This window comes from Achroia grisella, unplaced genomic scaffold (assembly GCF_030625045.1).
Source record: "Achroia grisella isolate CSIRO2021 unplaced genomic scaffold, CSIRO_AGI_Agris_v1 utg478, whole genome shotgun sequence".
Classification (NCBI taxonomy): Eukaryota; Metazoa; Arthropoda; class Insecta; order Lepidoptera; family Pyralidae; genus Achroia; species Achroia grisella.
In genome coordinates this window covers 4,214,577-4,234,740 of record NW_026712882.1, presented here as the reverse complement: position 1 = coordinate 4,234,740, position 20,164 = coordinate 4,214,577, and the positions used below count along the sequence as shown (strand labels likewise).

General features: G+C 41.8%; 1 protein-coding gene across 1 annotated transcript; it reads left to right on the top strand.

Annotated features, from left to right (window-relative positions):
• The first annotated feature begins 4,171 nt into the window (after positions 1-4,171).
• On the top strand, positions 4,172-19,262 carry LOC131845696 (fatty acid synthase-like). The gene is made up of 20 exons (XM_059194797.1): positions 4,172-4,343; positions 5,189-5,955; positions 6,075-6,305; positions 6,449-6,775; positions 6,853-7,162; positions 7,243-7,436; positions 7,607-7,835; positions 8,092-8,317; positions 8,400-8,655; positions 8,763-9,683; positions 9,757-10,371; positions 10,443-10,652; positions 10,722-11,276; positions 12,293-12,480; positions 12,991-13,133; positions 13,436-13,556; positions 13,629-13,828; positions 15,907-16,104; positions 17,371-17,580; positions 18,866-19,262. Exons 1-20 carry the CDS (start codon positions 4,172-4,174, stop codon positions 19,075-19,077), a joined length of 6,285 nt encoding a protein of 2,094 aa, XP_059050780.1. The 3' UTR covers positions 19,078-19,262.
• Positions 19,263-20,164: the final 902 nt, after the last annotated feature.

Below are 20,164 nucleotides of genomic sequence, written 5' to 3'. Positions count from 1 at the left end.
CAACACATACATACATACATACATACATATGAATAAATAAACTTGATGTATCGGTTTGTAATTTCAAATAAACAGCTTTTTACTAAATGTATATAATTATATAGTATAAAACAAAGTCGCTGTCGTTGTCTGTTCGTCACTATGTATGCTTAAATCTTTAAAACTACGCAATTGATTTTGAAGCGTTTTTTAATAGATAGGGTGATTCAAGAGGAAGGTTTATATGTATAATACATGTACACCCGGGCAAAGCCGGGGCGAGTAGCTAATATTCATATGCATGTAGTAAAAAACGGTTATTTCAATATTACAAACAGACAATCCAATTTTATTTATATGTATACATGTATACATTACTCATATAGATCTTAAAAAAAATAGAATCGGCATATACAGATCTTAAAACATAAGTAAAATAGAACCGGCAGTAAAAACTTTAGTGGGCACATTCTACAGCCAATGGCATTCAAGTAATTTCGGTCAGCATCGGAAGTTTTAGATATGTAATTGTTACTCTATACCAGTGATTCTCAAAGTGGTCTATACCGACCCCCAGGGGTCTATGACGAACTGCAAGGGGTCTACGACAGCGGCATCTTGTTGAATTTGACACTAAACTTTACTACAGTTAGAAATTTACAAAAAAGCAATACCAAGTAAGAATGGGGGGTCTATCCAAAACCGAAAAATATGGCAAGGTCTGGACTACAATTTATATACAAAAGCCAGTAGCGTTCCCGCGTTCTATCAAGTAATTTCATTCCGTGCCGCGAGTTTTAGATATTGAATTTTTACAGTCTATGTACATACATGTATTTTATGAAACGAGCGCGTCACACAAGTTCGCTCTATATATCTATATGTACACTTAATCGGCAAAAAGACGCAACATTTGCTCAAGTGTTTTATTGTAGACTGTCAACCAACTCAATTAGTCATGCATCGTTCTAGGTGAATTGTTATATTGAAACAAAAACAACTACAAAATGAAATTGTTCGATGTAAAGATTGAAGTAAAAGTGAATTGATACGTTGTGGGTACCGGTCGACGTCGTTAACACTTGTCACTGGGAATATAGGTACCATTAAATTAATATATATTTATATTTATTACACTTTTAAATATAGTAGAAGACTTAATTATATACAGAGGGCAAAGGACTTATCTCTAAAAGAGATCTCTACCAGTCAACCTAACAGTGTAGCAAAGCTAGCGAGTGGGTAACACGAGTACAACTAACAATATAATGTTGACATGTCCCAAATTAAAATAAAGACGTTTAAAATTCAACAAATTAAATAATGTTCTAATATATCATTATAATAAAATACACATTAATACATACATATATCCATTTACATAAATATTACATAAAAACATATACAATTATTATCTTATATATAAAATTCTCGTGTCACAGTTTACGTTCCCATACTCCTCCGAAACGGATTGACCGATTCTCATAAAATTTTGTGAGCGTATTGAGTAGGTCTGAGAATCGGCCAACATCTATTTTTCATCCCCCTAAATGTTAGGGGTAGTCCATCTCTAAATCTTTATTTTTATTTTAAGGCAGAACAACGTTTGCCGGGACAGCTGCAACATCTTATATAATTAATTAATCAATTATAACACTTTATTGCACCAACATATAAAGGACATGAACAAAATATATATAATATATATAGAATTCTCGTGTCACAATATTAGTTATCATACTCCTCTGAAACGACTTAACCTATTTTTATAAAATTTTAGATGCATATTCAGTAGGTCTGAGAATCGGCTACTATCTATTTTTCAACCTCTAAGTGATAAGGGTTGTCCACCCCTAACATTATTTATTTATTTTTTGAGCAAAATGTTTTATTAAGTGTCATTAAAAAATACTTACAACCCTAAATTTTCAGCCTTCTATCACCAACCCCTATTTTTTTATAGCGTTATTAATTTATATGGCAAAACAACGTTTGCCGGGACAGCTAGTATATATATATTACACAAAATATATGCTATGTGATTAGTTTCATCGTTGCATATTTATCTTTGTAATATTAATTATTTGCTTCAGTATATATTTATGTTGTTTATTATATGCTAGCTACTCGCCCCGGCGTCGCACGGGTGTACATGTATCATACATATAAACCTTCCTCTTGAATCACTCTATCAATTAAAAAAGCCACTTCAAAATCCGTTGCGTAGTTTTAAAGGTTTAAGCATACATAGGAACGAACAGACAGCGACAGCGACTTTGTTTTATAAGCTTTTCGTTCGCGAAATTAGCGAAATAAATTCGCGAATTGTGTTGTTGCTTGAAATATACTTTTGTTACTTGAAAAAAAAACAGCAAATGCAGTGTGATACCAGAGGTTTTTATTCTGTGCATAAATTTGTAATCGCCAAATACATTTATAAATAAAAGCCAGGGTTTTGATTTTAGATTATTTTTATTGTTATAGAATAATAATTAAATGAAACTTTTATTAATTAAAATTTTACAGATTAAAAATCTCTATATTCTGTATTCGTGGTAGCTAATGTAGGAAGGCGCGTTTTCAATTTTTAATTGTATGGTATGCGTTGATGTGTGTGTGATCCCATTTTAGAAAATGTAGTCAAAATACCGTGATCAAATCATTTAGGCGGGAAATTTCGGATTTTAGAAATTCGAAAATGAAACTTTTTTTTTATAACTATGAAATTATAGCGTACTAGCTTTTACCCGCGGCTTCGCTCGCATTGAGTCCATTAAATAACTTCATTACTGGCTGCCAGATGGTGTTGAAGTAGCAAAATGTTTATTTATTTTTGTGTTTTTATATAAAAAAAGTATATATCCTATGTTCATTCTAATACATCCAAGAACATGTGCACAAAATTTCATGATGATCGGTTCAGTAGTTTTTACGTGAAAATATAACAAATATAGCTACTTTCACATTTATAAGTTAGTTCTACATGATGGCCTTTTTACCTTACGTTTATTCTGTCATATTCGTCACATCATTACCGCTAAAAAGATTCCATTTATCGTATCTCCTCAGTTTCAAGACACTCTCCTTGATGTGAAGCCAAATCTCGAGGTCCTTGGCGTTGATATATCCAGTGACGTTCAGTTTTGCGGTCATTTGGAGGACAAGGCTAAAATAGCCTCAAAAAAGCTTGGTGTGCTCAGTAGAGTGGGACGGCATTTCACGGCGGCCCATCACTTGCAATTATACAAGGCGCAGATCCGGCCGCACATGGAATACTGTTCTCATCTCTGGGCGGGAGCACCACAATACCAGCTACTTCCATTTGACCGCATTCAGAACCGAGCAGCCAGAATCATTGGTAATCAACGTCTATGTGACAGACTCGACCCATTGGCTTTGCGGCTTGATATTGCATCTCTGTGCATTTTCTACCGCATATATCACGGAGAGTGTTCTGAGGAATTGTTCGGATTAATACCAGCTGCTGAGTTTCACCAACGTACCACCCGCCAGAAACTGTCTTCCACAGTGCGGTTTTCTAGAAACTTTTTGCCTCGCACAACCACATTGTGGAATCACCTTCCAGCAAATGGTATTTCCGAACCGATACGATATTGAAACCTTAAAAAAAAGAGCTTATTTCTTTTTAAAAGGCCGACAACGTACTTGCAATTCCCCTGATCTTGCGGGTGCTCATGGGCGGCGGTAATCACTTACCATCAGGTGAGCCGCATGCTCGTTTGTCCCCTGTGTTATAAAAAACAATATAAATATGGATGTTTTTTACAAATATACCTGTTTCATAAATATACATGGCAGTAACAGTTAGCACACCCATTTTTTTAAATAACGGTCTACATGAGTGCAATGGTCCTACTCTACATATAGCGCGTATGCATTTTTTTGTGTTAATAAGACTTTGTTTATCAATGTCGAGTTTCCCCATAATAAGATCCCATATCTAAGTGTTGACCCCGCGTAGCCATGGTAAGCAGTCAGAGCCGTCTCTTCACTTACAGTACTGCTTATTTTTTTTAGACCGTTTACAAATTTATTTATTTTTGTATATATATTAGTGATCCAGTTACAGTTGTCGTCTAAAGTAAATTCTAAAAATTTTGTAGGTTTGCCATTTTCAATGTTCAATTTATAGACCAACCAATTACAGAAGTGGAATAGCAGCTGTTACAAGATGCCCAGCGTAGTGGTGAACGGGTTGTCAGGAGGCGCTACGGATGCGGAGGATGTGGTGTTGACTGGTCTGTCAGGGCGGCTGCCGGAGTCCGACACCATCGAGGAGTTCGCGCAGCAACTGTTCGACGGGGTGGACCTCGTCACCGACGACGACCGACGCTGGACACCAGGTGATGTTGTATAATTACAACTTTATACGTATAATTAGTAAAACTCAGGGGATGTTACCACGTTTTCATAATATGAACACTAGATTTAAAGACAAACTTACTACCCCCAAGTATCGTTTAGAAAAAGTCAAAATATGTCTTTTATGGGAATAGATATAAAAAATACAATAAGGTACCAAAGGATATACTGGAATTACCCTTAAATAAATTCAAAACAACTGTTAAATCATATTTACTGAGCAAAACCTATTACTCACTAAACGATTACTTGAATAACGAGCGTGCATGGCAATAGTTTTTCATGCTCTGTATTTTCATTTAATGTTAAACATAAACATCTATATAAATATATATTGTAAATAGACTGGCCAGTTCTTCTCAAAAGGATCTATATACAGAACTGACGTTCATAAGCGGCTAAAATATCCTACATGAATAAATGATTTATGAATTTGAATTTTTATTCTTATTGACTTCCCCATATTTTGGCAGTATTTCAACCGCCGTGATCACAGGTAAACTGAAGAGCAGCGGGTGAATGGAAAATAAAATCTTTTTCAATAGTAGCAACGAACAAAGACTGTCCATAAAATTGAAATATCAAATTGAAAATAAAATTGAAGTGTCTGCCCATAAATTTTTTAATAACAATTTTGAACATTTGGTAATTAAATTTTTGAATTTATTTAAAGGTAGAATCAAAATATATTTCGTCATATTATGCCCAACTCTATAGAAGACTTTATGTATGTTTATCTGTACTTGAATATCTTTATAATTTGTTCTTCATGGTAATAATTTTTGTAAATAAACTTATAACAACAAATAATCCTTCGTTCCCACAGGTCTATATGGTTTACCAAAACGCAATGGTAAATTAAAAAACTTAGCCAATTTTGACGCTGCATTTTTTGGGGTGCACGCCAAACAGGCAAATATTATGGACCCGCAACTGCGTATGCTGCTTGAGGTCACGTACGAGGCTATTATAGACGCCGGCATCAACCCTGACGAGCTGCGTGGCACCCGCACCGGCGTCTACGTCGGCAGCGCTGAATCCGAAAGCATCGAAATATGGACACGGGATCTCGAGAAGCTCAACAGCTATGTAGCCACCGGCTGTAATCGTGCAATGTTTTCCAATCGCATATCATACACGTTTGACTTCAAAGGTCCATCGATATCTGTCGACACCGCTTGCTCGAGCTCTATGGTCGCACTCGCCCAGGCCGTGGCCGCCATCAAAACCGGACTTTGCGATACTGCAATCGTAGCCGGTGCCAATCTTTGTCTAAAACCTGCCATGTCCCTCCACTTTCTACGAATGAATATACTATCACCGGAGGGGCGCTGTGCCTCCTTCGATGCAGGGAGAAGCGGGTATGTGAGGGCGGAGGCCATCGTAGCTGTACTACTGCAGAAGCGAAGTAGTGCGCGGCGCGTGTACGCCACGGTACGCGGTGCGGCCACGAACGCCGACGGTTACAAAGAGCAGGGCATCACCTACCCCACAGGAGATATGCAACGACAACTAGCCGCCGAAACATTCCAAAAGGCGGGACTCAGGCCGCAAGATGTTGCATATGTAGAGGCGCATGGCACCGGTACTCAGGTGTGTAGCTATAATTTATGATTTCTAATTGACTTTTCGTAATAGCGAAAGGACTAAGAAGAAACTACCATAAATCTCACAGTTCTAAAATACGATAAGTATAACTGTATTGCTTTCAGGTGGGCGATCCGCAGGAAGTGAATGCGATCGCTGAATTGTTTTGCAAAGATAGAAAGACTCCATTGTTGCTGGGGTCGGTGAAGTCTAACATGGGACACTCGGAGCCCGCGTCAGGCTTGTGCTCGATCACGAAAGTACTGATCGCAATGGAAAAGGGCGTCATCCCTGGCAATCTACACTTCAAATCTCCCAATCCTGATATACCAGCACTCAGCGACGGTAGATTAAAAGTAAAATTGCGCTATTAATTTTCTAATGGTATCTTGTAAATTATCTACATCATTAATATAGCTCAAAGTCTCAAAATCTGAAGTTGTGTTATGTAATTTGAACATTTCTGTAATGAAACAACACGTGAACATACGGACGGCAGGTGGTGAACCGAAACACGACTTGGGAGGGCGGTCTGGTGGCGGTGAACTCGTTCGGGTTCGGCGGCGCGAACGCGCACGTGATCCTGGAGTCGGAGCGCGCGCACGGCAAGCGTGAGAGTGCACGCGCGCCGTACGCGCTGCCGCGGCTGGTGGTCGCGTCGGGCCGCACCGAGCCCGCCGTGCGCGCGCTGCTCGAGCACGCCGCCGAGCACGCCTCCAACGCCGACCTGCACGCGCTGCTCGACGCCGTGCACGCACGCGCCGTGCCCGGCCACGCGCACCGCGGCTACGCCGTGCTCACCGACCCACCGCTGCAGGAGATCCTCGTATGTTTTTAATCTCCTCCACATGAATGTTATTCTGTGTTACTAAAAATTTTATAAAATATAACGTTTGCTTACAGGAATTTGACAACAGTGAGCCGCGACCTATCTGGTTCGTGTTCTCGGGCATGGGCTCGCAGTGGGCGGGCATGGCACGCTCGCTGATGCGACTGCCGACGTTCGCGGCTACGATCGAGCGAGTGGCCGCAGCCCTCCGTCCTCACAACATCGACCTGCTGCACGTGCTAATCGACGCGCCCGACGCCGCCTTTGAAGACGTCATCAACTCCTTCGTGTCCATCGCGGCGGTACAAGTGGCGCTGGTTGACGTACTGCGCGCCGTCGACATCCGACCTGATGGCATCGTCGGTCACTCTGTAGGCGAACTAGGTCAGTCCACTGTTTACTAATTCGATTTATCGTGATTTGACTAGGTCGTTTTAACGACTATGTTACACCGTTGGGGACAGGGTGTGCGTACGCAGATGAGACGCTGACGGCGGAGCAGACGGTTCTGGCTGCGTACTGGCGCGGACGCAGCATCGTAGACGCTGTTCTGCCGCCGGGCGCGATGGCCGCCGTCGGCCTCACGTGGCAGCAGTGCGTCGAGCGCTGTCCGCCCGACGTCGTGCCGGCCTGCCACAACGCCGCGGACAGTGTCACCGTACGTACCCGCCCCGGTCATTGTTGACGTACTATCATAGTAATCATTAGCTGTAATATGCGGTATCCGACAAGTATCAATAATAAAACTTTGTTTAGTTTGGCAAATTGATCAATATTATCATTTTTTACTGATGATGATATTTTCTCTGAAGGTGAATTTGTTATCAGGTATCGGGTCCGGTTCCGTCGATAGAGAAGTTCGTAGCCGAGTTGTCTGCAGCGGGCACGTTCGCGCGCCGCGTCAACAGCAGCGGCGTGGCGTTCCACAGCAAGTACATCGCGGCGGCCGCGCCGCTGCTGCGCGAGCGGCTGCGCACCGTCATACCAGACCCCAAGCCGCGTACTGCGCGCTGGGTCTCCTCCTCGCTGCCCAAGGACCAGTGGAATTCTGATATCGGCACGTATAATTTACTCAACTAAATTGTTTTAAGGTTTTGTTCAGTGCCTGAGTTGCAGTACTTCTGTCAGTGAGAGTTTTAATTACGAGGAGTTTAATTTCATTCAAGATAGAATAAAATTTCTCATTATGCACTTTTGTTTATAAATTGCAACTGTCGAACATAGATTGCACTTTTGTTATAAAACTATATGACTTAGGTTACACTACAAAAAGAAAGCAATATATAATGACCGTCGTTGGATGGTGTCGGCAGCGAAGCTGAGCGACGCGGAGTACCACGTGAACAACCTGCTGTCGCCGGTGCTGTTCGCGGAGGCGCTGGCGGCGGTGCCGGCGCGCGCGCTGGTGGTGGAGGTGGCGCCGCACGCGCTGCTGCAGGCGGTGCTGAAGCGCGCGCTGCCCGCGGCCGCCGCGCACGTGCCGCTCGTGCGCCGCGACCACCCCGAGCCCTGCGCGCACCTGCTGGCCGCCCTCGGCAGGTGAGTGTAGCGCGTGACGTGCGTGCGGCACGTGGCGTGCTACGCGTGCTGCGCGTGCTACACGCGCCCGCTCGTGCCGCAGGGTGTACGCGGCGGGCGCGCAGCCGGCGGCGGGGCGGCTGTACCCCGCGGTGGCGTGGCCCGTGTCGCGCGGCACGCCGGGGCTGGCCTCGCGTGTCCGCTGGGACCACTCCGTCGAGTGGAGCGTGGCACACTATGACACCGAATCATACTCGGGGGAGAACATCGTGGAGGTGAAACTTTCGAACTCGGAGGACGCCTACATCGCAGGTCATCAGATTGATGACAACATACTTTACCCAGCCACCGGATACATTGTAGGTACTATCAAGACTCTCTTTACATCGTTTCTCATTTCATTCAATGAACGTTCTGTAGTTGCCGAATACTTATCATTGAAATTCGAGTATTACATTATTTTCAGGTTCTTGTGTGGCGAGCTCTGGCTAAACTTCATAAAAAAAACTTTGAAGAAATATCGGTAGTCTTTGAAGATTTACGATTTGAACAAGCAACAATCTTGTTACAAGATACTCCTGTACGATTTTTAATAACGATACTGAGCGGAACCGGCGAGTTCAATGTGTGCGAGGGTACAAGCGTTGTCATCACTGGTAAAGTGCGACTTGTAGATAACACAAGCGCGGAACGAGTCAAAATAGAACCGCTTCCCGTTTCTGAAGAACCGGAATTATTATCACTCACAAGTGATGACATTTACAAAGAATTGAGAATCCGAGGATACAATTACAGTGGTGTATTTAAAGGGATACGTTGTTCAAACCCTAGAGGAATGGCAGGAGAACTCGAATGGAATGGCAATTGGGTCAGTTTGATGGACACAATGTTACAATTTTTCATTATTGGAAAACCGATCCGCGAGTTACTGGTGCCGACTCTAATAAAACGTGTATTTATCGATCCAGTAGCACATTTAGCAGCTAGTAATGGTGTTGACAAGTTGCCAGTCCGTCGAGAGAAAAACATTAATATTGTGATTTGTGGGGGTCTAGAACTTCATGGTATAAATTTAAGTCTCGCCCCCCGTCGTAATATGCAGTCACCGCCAAAATTGGAAAAATATATATTCGTACCGTACAATAACGACTCACAATGCTCGAAACAAGACGCTCTCATTGTTAGTACACATTTTGTGCTCGAGAACGCAGGTAGTTTACGTATGAAAATTACGGAAGCGGCACTTGACCGACCCGTAGAAGCACTGTTAACACCGCATATTTTGAAAATATTCGACGTCGAACCGGAAGTACGTGTGGAGTTTAGTTTGGCTGCTGGTGCAGCCGTTACATTCTACTCAGAGGCGCTTCAACATTTTGATATAAAGGTATGTCATACTTTCAGTAATATTTTTAATTATCCTAAGCTGTAAACATTATAATTTTTATATATAAATGTAGGTGACTTCGAAGGACGCGAGCGAGACCGCCCCGGACAGCGAGTGCCATCTGGTGGTGGCGGGCGGCGTGGCGTCGTCGCCTGACAGTGCGGAGGTGCTGGGCCGGCTGGCGGAGGCGCTGGCCGACGGCGGCATGGTGCTGGTGGAGGAGGCGCACGGCGCGCTGGGGGCGGCGGCGGCGGAGCGGGCCGGCCTCGAGGTGGTGTCGCGGCAGGCGACCGCCGACTGCGAGTACCTGGTGCTGCGGCGGCGCGTCCCGCCGCCGGCCGAGCACGTGGTGGTGGAGGTGGAGGACGAGCGCTCGTACGGCTGGGTGGAGCCGCTGCGCGCGGCGCTGAAGCGCGCCGAGAGCGCGGCCGCGGAGCTGCGCGTGTACGCGGTGTCGCGCGCGGCCGGCGGCGGCGTGCTGGGGCTGGGCACGTGCCTGCGCGCCGAGCCGGGCGGCCGCGCGCTGCGCGTCTTCTATCTGCCCGACTGCCGCGAGCCCTTCCAGCCCGCCGCGCCCCACTTCGCGGACCAGCTGCGCAAGGACCTGGCCGTCAACGTGCTGCGCGCCGGCGTCTGGGGCTCCTACAGGCACTTACCTTTGGATAACGTTGATGAGATGCGAAGTCAGGTGCTTAAATAAAATATTTTAATTAAACATTAAGGAGCTGTGCCATGTTATAACGATAGTTAATTGTTTAGGTCGAACACGCGTATGTAAATATCCTGACTCGTGGCGACCTTTCGTCACTGCGGTGGATCGAGAGTCCGCTGCGCTTTGCGGGCGAGAGGCAGAGTTCACCGCACACAGACCTCTGCCAAGTTTACTATGCACCAATAAACTTTCGCGATGTCATGTTAGCTACCGGCAAGCTGCCTCCTGATGCGCTACCGGGAAACCTTATCGGTCAGGTATGTAATAAACTTTAAAGTAACAGTTCCAACGTTGATTATTGAACACTGATAGAAATTTCGGCACAGGAGTGTATCCTGGGGCTGGAGTTCAGCGGGCGGTCGTCGCGGGGCGCGCGCGTGATGGGCATGGTGGCGGCGCGCGGGCTGGCGACCAGCGTGGTGGCCGACTCGGGGTTCCTGTGGGAGGTGCCCGCGGCGTGGTCGCTCGAGCAGGCGGCGACGGTGCCGGTGGCGTACGCGACGGCGTACTACGCGCTGGCGGTGCGCGGGCGCATGCGGCGCGGGGAGGCGGTGCTGGTGCACGCGGGCACCGGCGGCGTGGGGCAGGCCGCCATCGCGATCGCGCTGCACGCCGGCTGCACCGTGTTCGCGACGGTGGGCACGCCCGACAAGCGCGCCTTCCTGCGCGAGCGCTTCCCGCAGCTGCGGGACGACCACGTCGGCAGCTCGCGCGACACCTCCTTCGAGCAGCTGGTGCTGCAACGCACGAACGGCCGTGGCGTCGATCTCGTACTCAACTCGCTCGCTGCTGATATGCTGCTAGCTTCCGTGCGCTGTCTGGCCGAGGGCGGCCGCTTCCTTGAGATCGGCAAGGTGGATCTTTGCAACAATGCCTCTCTGGTTAGTACATATACTGTTACCATTTCCTTGTATTTAGTGTTTCTAATATTTAGTGTTACGAGAAGTAATGTTTCACGTTTCTTTGTTTCGAGAATGTTCTTTCCAATGTACATACTGTCTAATATTAATAAACTTTTTATTATATGTATAATTCCATATAAGTTCAAAATATTATTTTGTTTACTACCTACGATCTTTCTAACAATCTATTTATCTATATCTTCACGTTAAATTCCTTAAGGGGTGGAAAGAAAGAATACATAAATTTCTAACATTTGTAGGAGCGTCTGTTAACAATAAACTCATAATATTACTTATACTATTTGACGGGTTCAATTGCTAGTTTATGGTTTGGCAAAGAGCTTTACTTCCGATGAACGCTAGTTCGATTCCTCGCACGGTGCAAACATTTGTATTCAAGTTGATTGTTTGTATTAGTCTAGGTGTTTTTATGTATGTAAGTATTTACAAAATTAAATTAGGACTTATGTAATATATAATTTGTCTAGTAACCATATCACAATCCCTTCTGAGTTTGGGACTAAATGAGGCTGTGTGTATTGTCCAGATTTATTAATGCTATTAATTCTTGTTTCACTAGCATTAATATGCTGTAGCAGCACACGACATTCGCGTAAAACAGCTATACGACAACTGCCGGCACAACGCGATCGCCTCGCTTATATTTATAAACTCGGTGCGAACAGGAGCGCACTCGTATTGCCGTCTCACTCACTGTATTGAACCACCTGTTTCGATAGTATAACTACTAATGACATAATTTTACGCACATAAGTTGTAAATTATTCCGAATAAAATTATCCACAAATACGACTAAATTTGTGGTTTCACTTCTACCCATACAAGTCACTACAATGCCTTAGGTATTTACGTGCGAATACTCCTGACTGCCCCATCAAATAGCATACGGTCAATCTGATCAATATAGGGTATGGGACCTTATTTGCCGAATCTCCAGTAAAGATTTCAGAGAATACTTATGGCATATTAAACAGGGCATGAAGATCTTCCTGAAGAACACAACATTCCACGGCATCCTGCTGGACGCGCTGTTCGAGGCGTCGGCCGAGGACGCGGAGAAGGCGGCGGTGGTGCGCTGCATGACGGAGGGCATCGCCAGCGGCGCCGTCCGCCCGCTGCCCGCCACCGTCTACCACGACCACCAGCTCGAGCAGGCCTTCCGGTACTTTAGACACAATAAAAAAAAAAATAGCACTCGGGGACTGCCGCGGTAGCTATTGCATAGCATTTTTTATCAACTTGTGCAATTAAAATTATAAATTTATTTTATTTATGCAGTATTTTTTTTTCTTTGATATTAATTCAAGTTACACTTTTTGAGCGTGGTGACCGATAATAAAACAATTTATTACACAGTAATAAAATAATATACTTTCTCACAAACAGCTGCTTACGCATTCGTCCGATTTCGGAGCAGCTCGTCTCGATCCATGCGAGCTTCGTACAGTATGGTAGTCGCAGGCACAGAATAACCGTGCCGAAGTCTGCCGAACTGAAACGACGTTACACGATGTACGGCTTTCAACGCCTAAAGACACCGCTGTGACGGTCGGAATGGGGGCGTTAGGTTTATTTTCGTTACGGAATTTCTTGAATCGGTCGCTGTGCTCAAAGCCCAAAGCCAGCTCAAACTTTTGCCATGATTCTCTGTAATCTTTGCAAATATTTCCAGATACATGGTAACTGGCAAGCACATTGGTAAAGTACTGATACGTGTGCGCGAGGAGGAGGGCACGTCGATTACGCCCGCTGCCAAGCTTGTATCCGCTATTCCGCGTATCTACCTTCATCCTATCAAGAGCTACGTCTTAGTGGGTGAGTGGCGCAAGATATCCGTGTATCACGACAATTATGTTTACTAATGACTGATTTAATCTTATTGTGTATACATATTTGACCCTAATAAATTAGTGCTAGTTGGTAGTTTGTATTCACACGTTTTGATTTAAAAAATGTGAACTTACAAGGATTATTTAAAAGAGCAACACACAAGTTTCTTGCTTATTCTTCTTGTGATGAGACAGCTTTCCGAATGAGCAGTAGATTATATGAATAAAGGATTTTCTATTTGACTCTAAATTAAAAATTACACTTTTCAAGCCATACATTTTCCTCAGGCGGTCTTGGGGGCTTCGGTCTGGAGCTGGCGCAATGGTTAATAGTCCGTGGCGCCACCCGGATTGTCTTGAATTCACGCAGCGGCGTTCGTACTGGCTATCAGTGCATGTGCATCCGCAGGTAACTAATAGTCGACTCAGTTATGTGGACTAAACAGGCGTGCAGAGATGTAAGTCGACTGTCGATGTGCAGGTGGCGGGAAGCTGGTGTTACAGTAGCGGTGTCACAGATGGATGCGACCACCGTCGATGGCGCTAATGATCTTTTGCGGGAAGCGTCCGCGCTGGGGCCCGTTGGCGGGGTATTCAACTTAGCTGCAGTACTGCGTGACGCTTTAATCGAAAACCTCACACCAGAAGATTTTAAGATAGTCGCAAAACCTAAGGTGGACGGTGAGTTGATCGTCGCTGCATTGTATACATGGTTAGGTATAACATTTCTTTGTTAATAATTTTATATGTCTCTTTATATGGTCTATTATATGTGCAGTCAAGGTTTTTATATTTGTAATAATATGGCTGAGTGTCGAAAAGAACACCTGAAAGTGTCGTTTCTTTCGTGCCAGCGCGAGCGCAGCTTTTAGTGTATCTAGTCACTTAAAAAAAGAAAAAACTGCCAGATTTGTACAATCAATCGCTGTGAACGCTGCTAATACGTTGATCTTGAATTTGGACAAAATATTTGGTCTTTATCCTATATAACCTGACAACCTGACAACCTAACAAACATGCTGCTCACCTTCATGACGGAAGACTGCTGGCCGAAGAGGTTGTGTATCGGCGGTACCGTGGCAGATTGCCGTGAATTATTATTTCTTATATATGTTTAGGTATTTATAAAATGGTCCATGTACATTATTTAAATTATTAACCGGGTCTTAACACGAATAATTATATGGCAAATAAAGGTATTTACCTGTCTCGACGTTTCGACTAGGTTGCACTAGCCGTGGCTGCACGAGCTGACTGGAGTAACAGCGATGTCAATGTAGATAGGTGACAGCAGTTTTTTCTTCATCTACCGTCACTAGATTGTTTAACGAAAGTTCGCGACATACAGCACTCACAGTATCCGTACACTTTTGACCATAAAATTATTCATGTTAAGACCCGGTTAATAATTTAAATATTGTATATTAAACACGAAAGTTTAAAATTAACTATGGTCCATGTAGCCTGAATTAAATGAAATAAAATAAAAATTTGTGAACTGTGCGACATCCAGAGAGGTTTATGAAATTTCAGTATTACGCCGACGAAAGGACCAAAATGTAAATGGATGGATGGACTGTATAAGTATTTAAATGATGAAAACACGTAGTCTATAATAATATGTGTAGTTGCGAACTATCAAAAGGACAATAATAGAATAATTGAAATGTATCAAAAAACATGACGTATCAAAAGATCTGTTCTAAAAATGTAGATTTAAAAATAATAAAAATATCAAAAGAGGTTGCGCGGCCGGTCGCCAACAGAGGTGGTCTCCAAGAGTACGAGCCCAATATATTGTAGGTAGCAAGACTTGCATGTTATTAATCAGTCAGTTAATTAACATCATATTTCTGAACCACCGACCGTCCCCTAACGTCTGGTGGTGAAACCTTATTTCCTATATTTTTCTGCAATTTCTCACCACATGGTATGTATTTAATCGAATGGAAGCAATTTGACTGTGGTACTGTTACAGTTTCACAATCACAGTACTTACAAAGGTTCCGAAATAGTCGTGTTAGCTTATCAATGTATTGTATTCAAATTCAAATTCAAAATATCTTTATTCATGTAGGTCTATTACAGACTCTTATGATATGTCAAATCTACCGTCAGTTCGGAGTGATTTCGAGATGAGAAGAACTGACAAGAACCCCAACATATGCTTTTGAAAAAAAATAATAAAAAAATCTAATCAGTGATCGCAACCTGAATAGACCAGTCCCCACAAGCAGCACCCGTTCACGAGCATGACGGATGAGCCAGCCATCATTGCACTCAACCATATTAGAGGGAGCACATCGATCCGGCCCACCACGCCGCCACAAGTTTGAACTTTATAGCGAGCATGACTGTTTCAAGTTACTCCACTACGTCATTTATATTATTTACAGCATAAACTGTACCAATCACAGTTTTCACCCATTACAATATTTAATTTACTTTATTTAAAATACAATATGTCATTACTAAGTTTAGAATAAGTTTCTTTAGTGTTTATTACATTATCCATGTCAATGGGAAAGTTATATACCTCATAACAAAAGTTAGATTAGAATAGAGTATTAATAAGACAATACCCTTTTGATACATTCCTGTCGTATTAGTCGCGGTTTTCGGCTAACACACAAGGAAAAGCAACAAACTGTCTCTTTCCAGGCAGTCTGTTAAGATGACCACTTTTCCTCTTGAAATATAAATAATTGTTTTTTTAAAAAACTATCTTTAGACCCATCCGTAACAGTACACGTGTGTAGGCACGCGGGCGCTGGACGCGGCGACACGAGAGCTGGCCCCGCAGCTGGACCACTTCGTGGTGTTCTCGTCGGGATCATGCGGGAGGGGCAATCCCGGCCAGAGCAACTACGGTTTCGCCAACTCGGTCATGGAACGCATCTGCGAGCGGCGGCAGGCCGACGGTCTGCCGGGTCTCGCCGTGCAGTGGGGCGCCATCGGTATGATGTTATTTTGAACTTTATCAACATGTGTAATAATTTGTTTAATAAAGAAATTGTAATTTTTTAATTTTGAAATGTTACTTTTTGCCATATAAATTAAAATGGCTTTAAAAAATAGTGGTTGAGGCTAGAAGGGTGGAAATGTAAGGTTGTTTGTATTTTTTAATATCACACAATAAAAATAACGTGATAAAATGAAAAAAAATTTTGGGGTGAGCCTCCCTTAATACTTAAGTAGGTCTATCGGTTTATAACAAATTTTATTGTTATAAACCGATAGACCTACTACATATCTACATATAAAATAGGAATAGAAATAATCTTTATTCAAATAAACTCATTACAAGCACTTTTGAATAGTCATATTTTGATTCTACCACTCATTCGGAAAACAAATTCATCACAAGAAGAATGAGCAAGAAACTTGTGTGTTGCTCTTTTTAATAGATGTTTTTTTATATAAATAATTACAGTATAACAAGTAAGAGGCATGCGATAATCAATATAGAAATAGCTACGCAAAACTTCATCAAAATCGGTCAAGTCGTTTTGAAGGAGTATAAACACGAAACCTGACACGAGAATTTAATATATTAGATAACAAATGTGATTTAGATATTGTATGAAAAATGGCAGTATCAGTAAATACTGACCTAACAACTGAGGTTTTTTATCAACATCTTTTTCCAATATTTGTTTTTGCATATAAAATTCAAAATTCAAAAATCATTTATTCATGTAGGACATTTTAGCCGCTTATGAACGTCAAATTTTTACATTATAATTTTATTTTTCCCTACCGTCCAGTTCGGTATATAGATCCAATTGAGAAGAACTGGCAAGAAACTCAATTGAATTACTTTTTATTTTTAAAGCCAGTTTATTTACAATGTATAATTATATAGGTGTCTATGTCTGACATTAAATGAAAATTCAGTGCATGAACAACTATTGCCATGCACACTCGTCATTCAAATAATCGTTTAGTGAGTAATAGGCTTTGCTCAGTAAACATGATTTAACAGATGTTTTGAATTTATTTAAGGGTAATTCCAACATATCCTTTGGTATCTTATTGTAAATTTTTATACCTATTCCCATAAAAGACCTATTAACTTTTTCTAAACGATACTTGGGGACAGCAAGTTTGTCTTTAAATCTAGTATTAATATTATGAATATCGCTGTTTTTTGGAAATAGTCAACCAGTCCTCTCGTATATAGTCCACAATACCAGTAATATGTACTCTCCATAAATTGGCAGGTGATGTGGGCATGGTGATGGAGACCATGAGCGGCAACGACGCGGTGGTGACCGGGACTGCCCCGCAGCGGATCGCGTCCTGTATAAGCGCCCTCAACACTCTGATGAGTCTACCACACCCGGTGGTCGGGTCCATAGTGCTGGCCGACAAGAGCCGGAAGCACGTGGCGCCCAAGGAAGATGTGATTAGCTACGTCGCCAATATATTAGGTACTCACATTTTACGCAGTACTGTAACATGTGAACATATAAATACATATAATATAATAGATATAGATTCTGCCCGCATTGTACGCCGGTTTCTCTCCCTGGGGCCCTGAACCCCGGCCGACTGTGCTTCTGCCGGGGTAAGTTGCCATCTCCTCTCCTTAAGAGGGGAGATGAGATTTCTTTTGGAAATATAAAAAATAATAATAATCTCAGGACAATTCACACAGCGCCATCTATACCCAAGTTGAGCTAGCTACAGCTTGTGTTATGGGTACTAGATAACTGATACAAATACATAGATTTTTGTTTCGTAAATATATACATATTATTCATAGAAAACACCCAGACCGATACAAACAATCATACTCATGAATACATGTTTGTGCCGTGCGAGGAATCGAACCCGCGACCATCGGACGTAAGACGGTGAGACGGTCGGTGTGCTAGACAGCTAGACCACCGAGGTCGTCAATAAAATTGAGTGTCTGTTCGTAATATTGTAATAACCATTTTTTAACATGCATATAAATATAAATACGGTACATACACCAGAATAACATTTTTGACTGTCTGTCTGTTTATTCCGGCTAATCTCTGAAATGGCTGGACCGATTTTCGCGGTACTTTTTTTGGCAGGTAGCTGATTTAATATGAAGTAACTTAGGCTACTTCTATTTTAGAAAATAAAGTTAAATTCAGTGTAGGAGTTTTAGGAGTATCAGTTTGAATGGACACCGTGACTAGTTACAGAAAATATAATATCCATATTTAAATTAGACACAAATAGAAATAGAAATAATCTTTATTCAAATAAACTTAATATAAGCACTTTTGAATAGCCAAGTTTATTTATTCTACCGCTCATTCAGAATGCAGACTCATCACAAGAAGAAAGATCAAGAAACTTATGTGTTGCTCTTTTAAATAAATATTGATTTAATTATATTTACATTAACAAGGATTAGGCATGCGACAATCAACATAGAAACGCACTTAATCTCTGTTCAATCAGATAACATTGTCAGCGCTATGAATTTTAAGTTAGATATTTACAAAAACATTATTATCGTTTATAAATTCTTCAATTTTATAATAAGCTTTTATACAAAGAAAATATTTTATAACTTTTTTAATTTTTTTTTCTCTCAAATTGAGTACAGACTGGCAGTTTGTTGTAAAACCTTACGCAATTTCCATATAACTAACTTTCGTCAAACGCAACAGATCGTTTCCCAATCTTGATTTGATTCAAGTTATATTTAAATATTTTATTTTTATTTTAAAGGAATAAAGGACTTGAGCAGCACATCGACTACGACTCGTCTTGCAGAGCTAGGGATGGACTCATTCATGAGTGCAGAGATAAAGCAAACTCTAGAACGAAATTACAACCTGCTGCTAAGTGCTCAGGACATCCGCTCCCTCACTTTTGACAAGCTCCGTCAGCTCACTAGCAGCGACTCTAAGTCATGTAGTGTCAGTGATGACAGCAACTAGAAGAGATGCTGCAATGGAGTCCGTAGACCTGCAACCATCAATAGGCTAACGGCGGATCCAGGGAGGTCACGGGGTCATGACCCCCCTGAGCCCAGGACTTAGGTGGACCAGTAATTGAACATAATGATTTTATTTCTATATTTTGTCACCATACAGATATTATTAGATATTATTATAACTACATACCTTCAATATTTAATTAATTATATTTAAATAGTGCTTCTCTGAAGTCTTCAAGAGAAGATGGCAATATGTACAAGTTATTATGTGTAAGTTATAAAGGATAAATATTTTTAAGTACAGTACTTGCGTACATTAATAAAATACCTACTTTTTACTTGTATCTACTGTTATCAAAATTACATTATAAGTTCTTGACTTGACCACGACTATGTGACCCCCTCCTGGCGCGAAATCTGGATCCGCCCTTGCAATGTATCAGCATACTCCCAATAGGTCTTAGTACTGGATTCTATTGGCGAAGTAAAATAATTTCATAGGGACCTATATATATATTTAAGGAAGGAAGGAATTATATTCCATAGGTAATAAAAAAAATATATTTAATTCGCATTATTAAATTATTATTAAATATAAATGGTTTCATATTTAAATATGAATAATGTTGGAAAAATCCGTTCTAATATTTTTTTTTTATTATTACTATTTTCCGTCGATTGCCGATTGGTGACATCATGAGCATGTATGTCCATCTCTAGCACCTTATATCAGAAACTGTAATAGCTAACGCAAATCAAAAATATCAATTTGTGCGGTTTCACCACAGTTCTTAACAGAACGTTCGAGATAAAAATACTTGGGATTTTTATGATTTATGATTGATGTTTATTTTTGTATGTGTAATTTTTACGATTGTTTAAGATAATCTATACATATAAATAAAATTGGAGTGTCTGTTGGTAATATTGAAATAACCGTTTTTTATTACATGCATATGAATATAAATACGGTACACACACCAAAATAACATTTTTTACTATTTTCGTCCGTCTGTCTGTCGGTCTGTTTGTTTCTGCTAATCTTTGAAATGGCTCGACCGATTTTGACGGGACTTTTTTTTGCAGGT

Bases quoted from the DNA above. Each gene is read 5' to 3' on its own strand.
- LOC131845696 (XM_059194797.1), top strand. From the start codon at position 4,172: ATGCCCAGCGTAGTGGTGAACGGGTTGTCAGGAGGCGCTACGGATGCG. The intron at 7,437-7,606 runs GTACGTACCCGC...ATTTGTTATCAG, and splicing joins ACGCCGCGGACAGTGTCACC to GTATCGGGTCCGGTTCCGTC. The intron at 7,836-8,091 runs GCACGTATAATT...TGGTGTCGGCAG, and splicing joins CCAGTGGAATTCTGATATCG to CGAAGCTGAGCGACGCGGAG.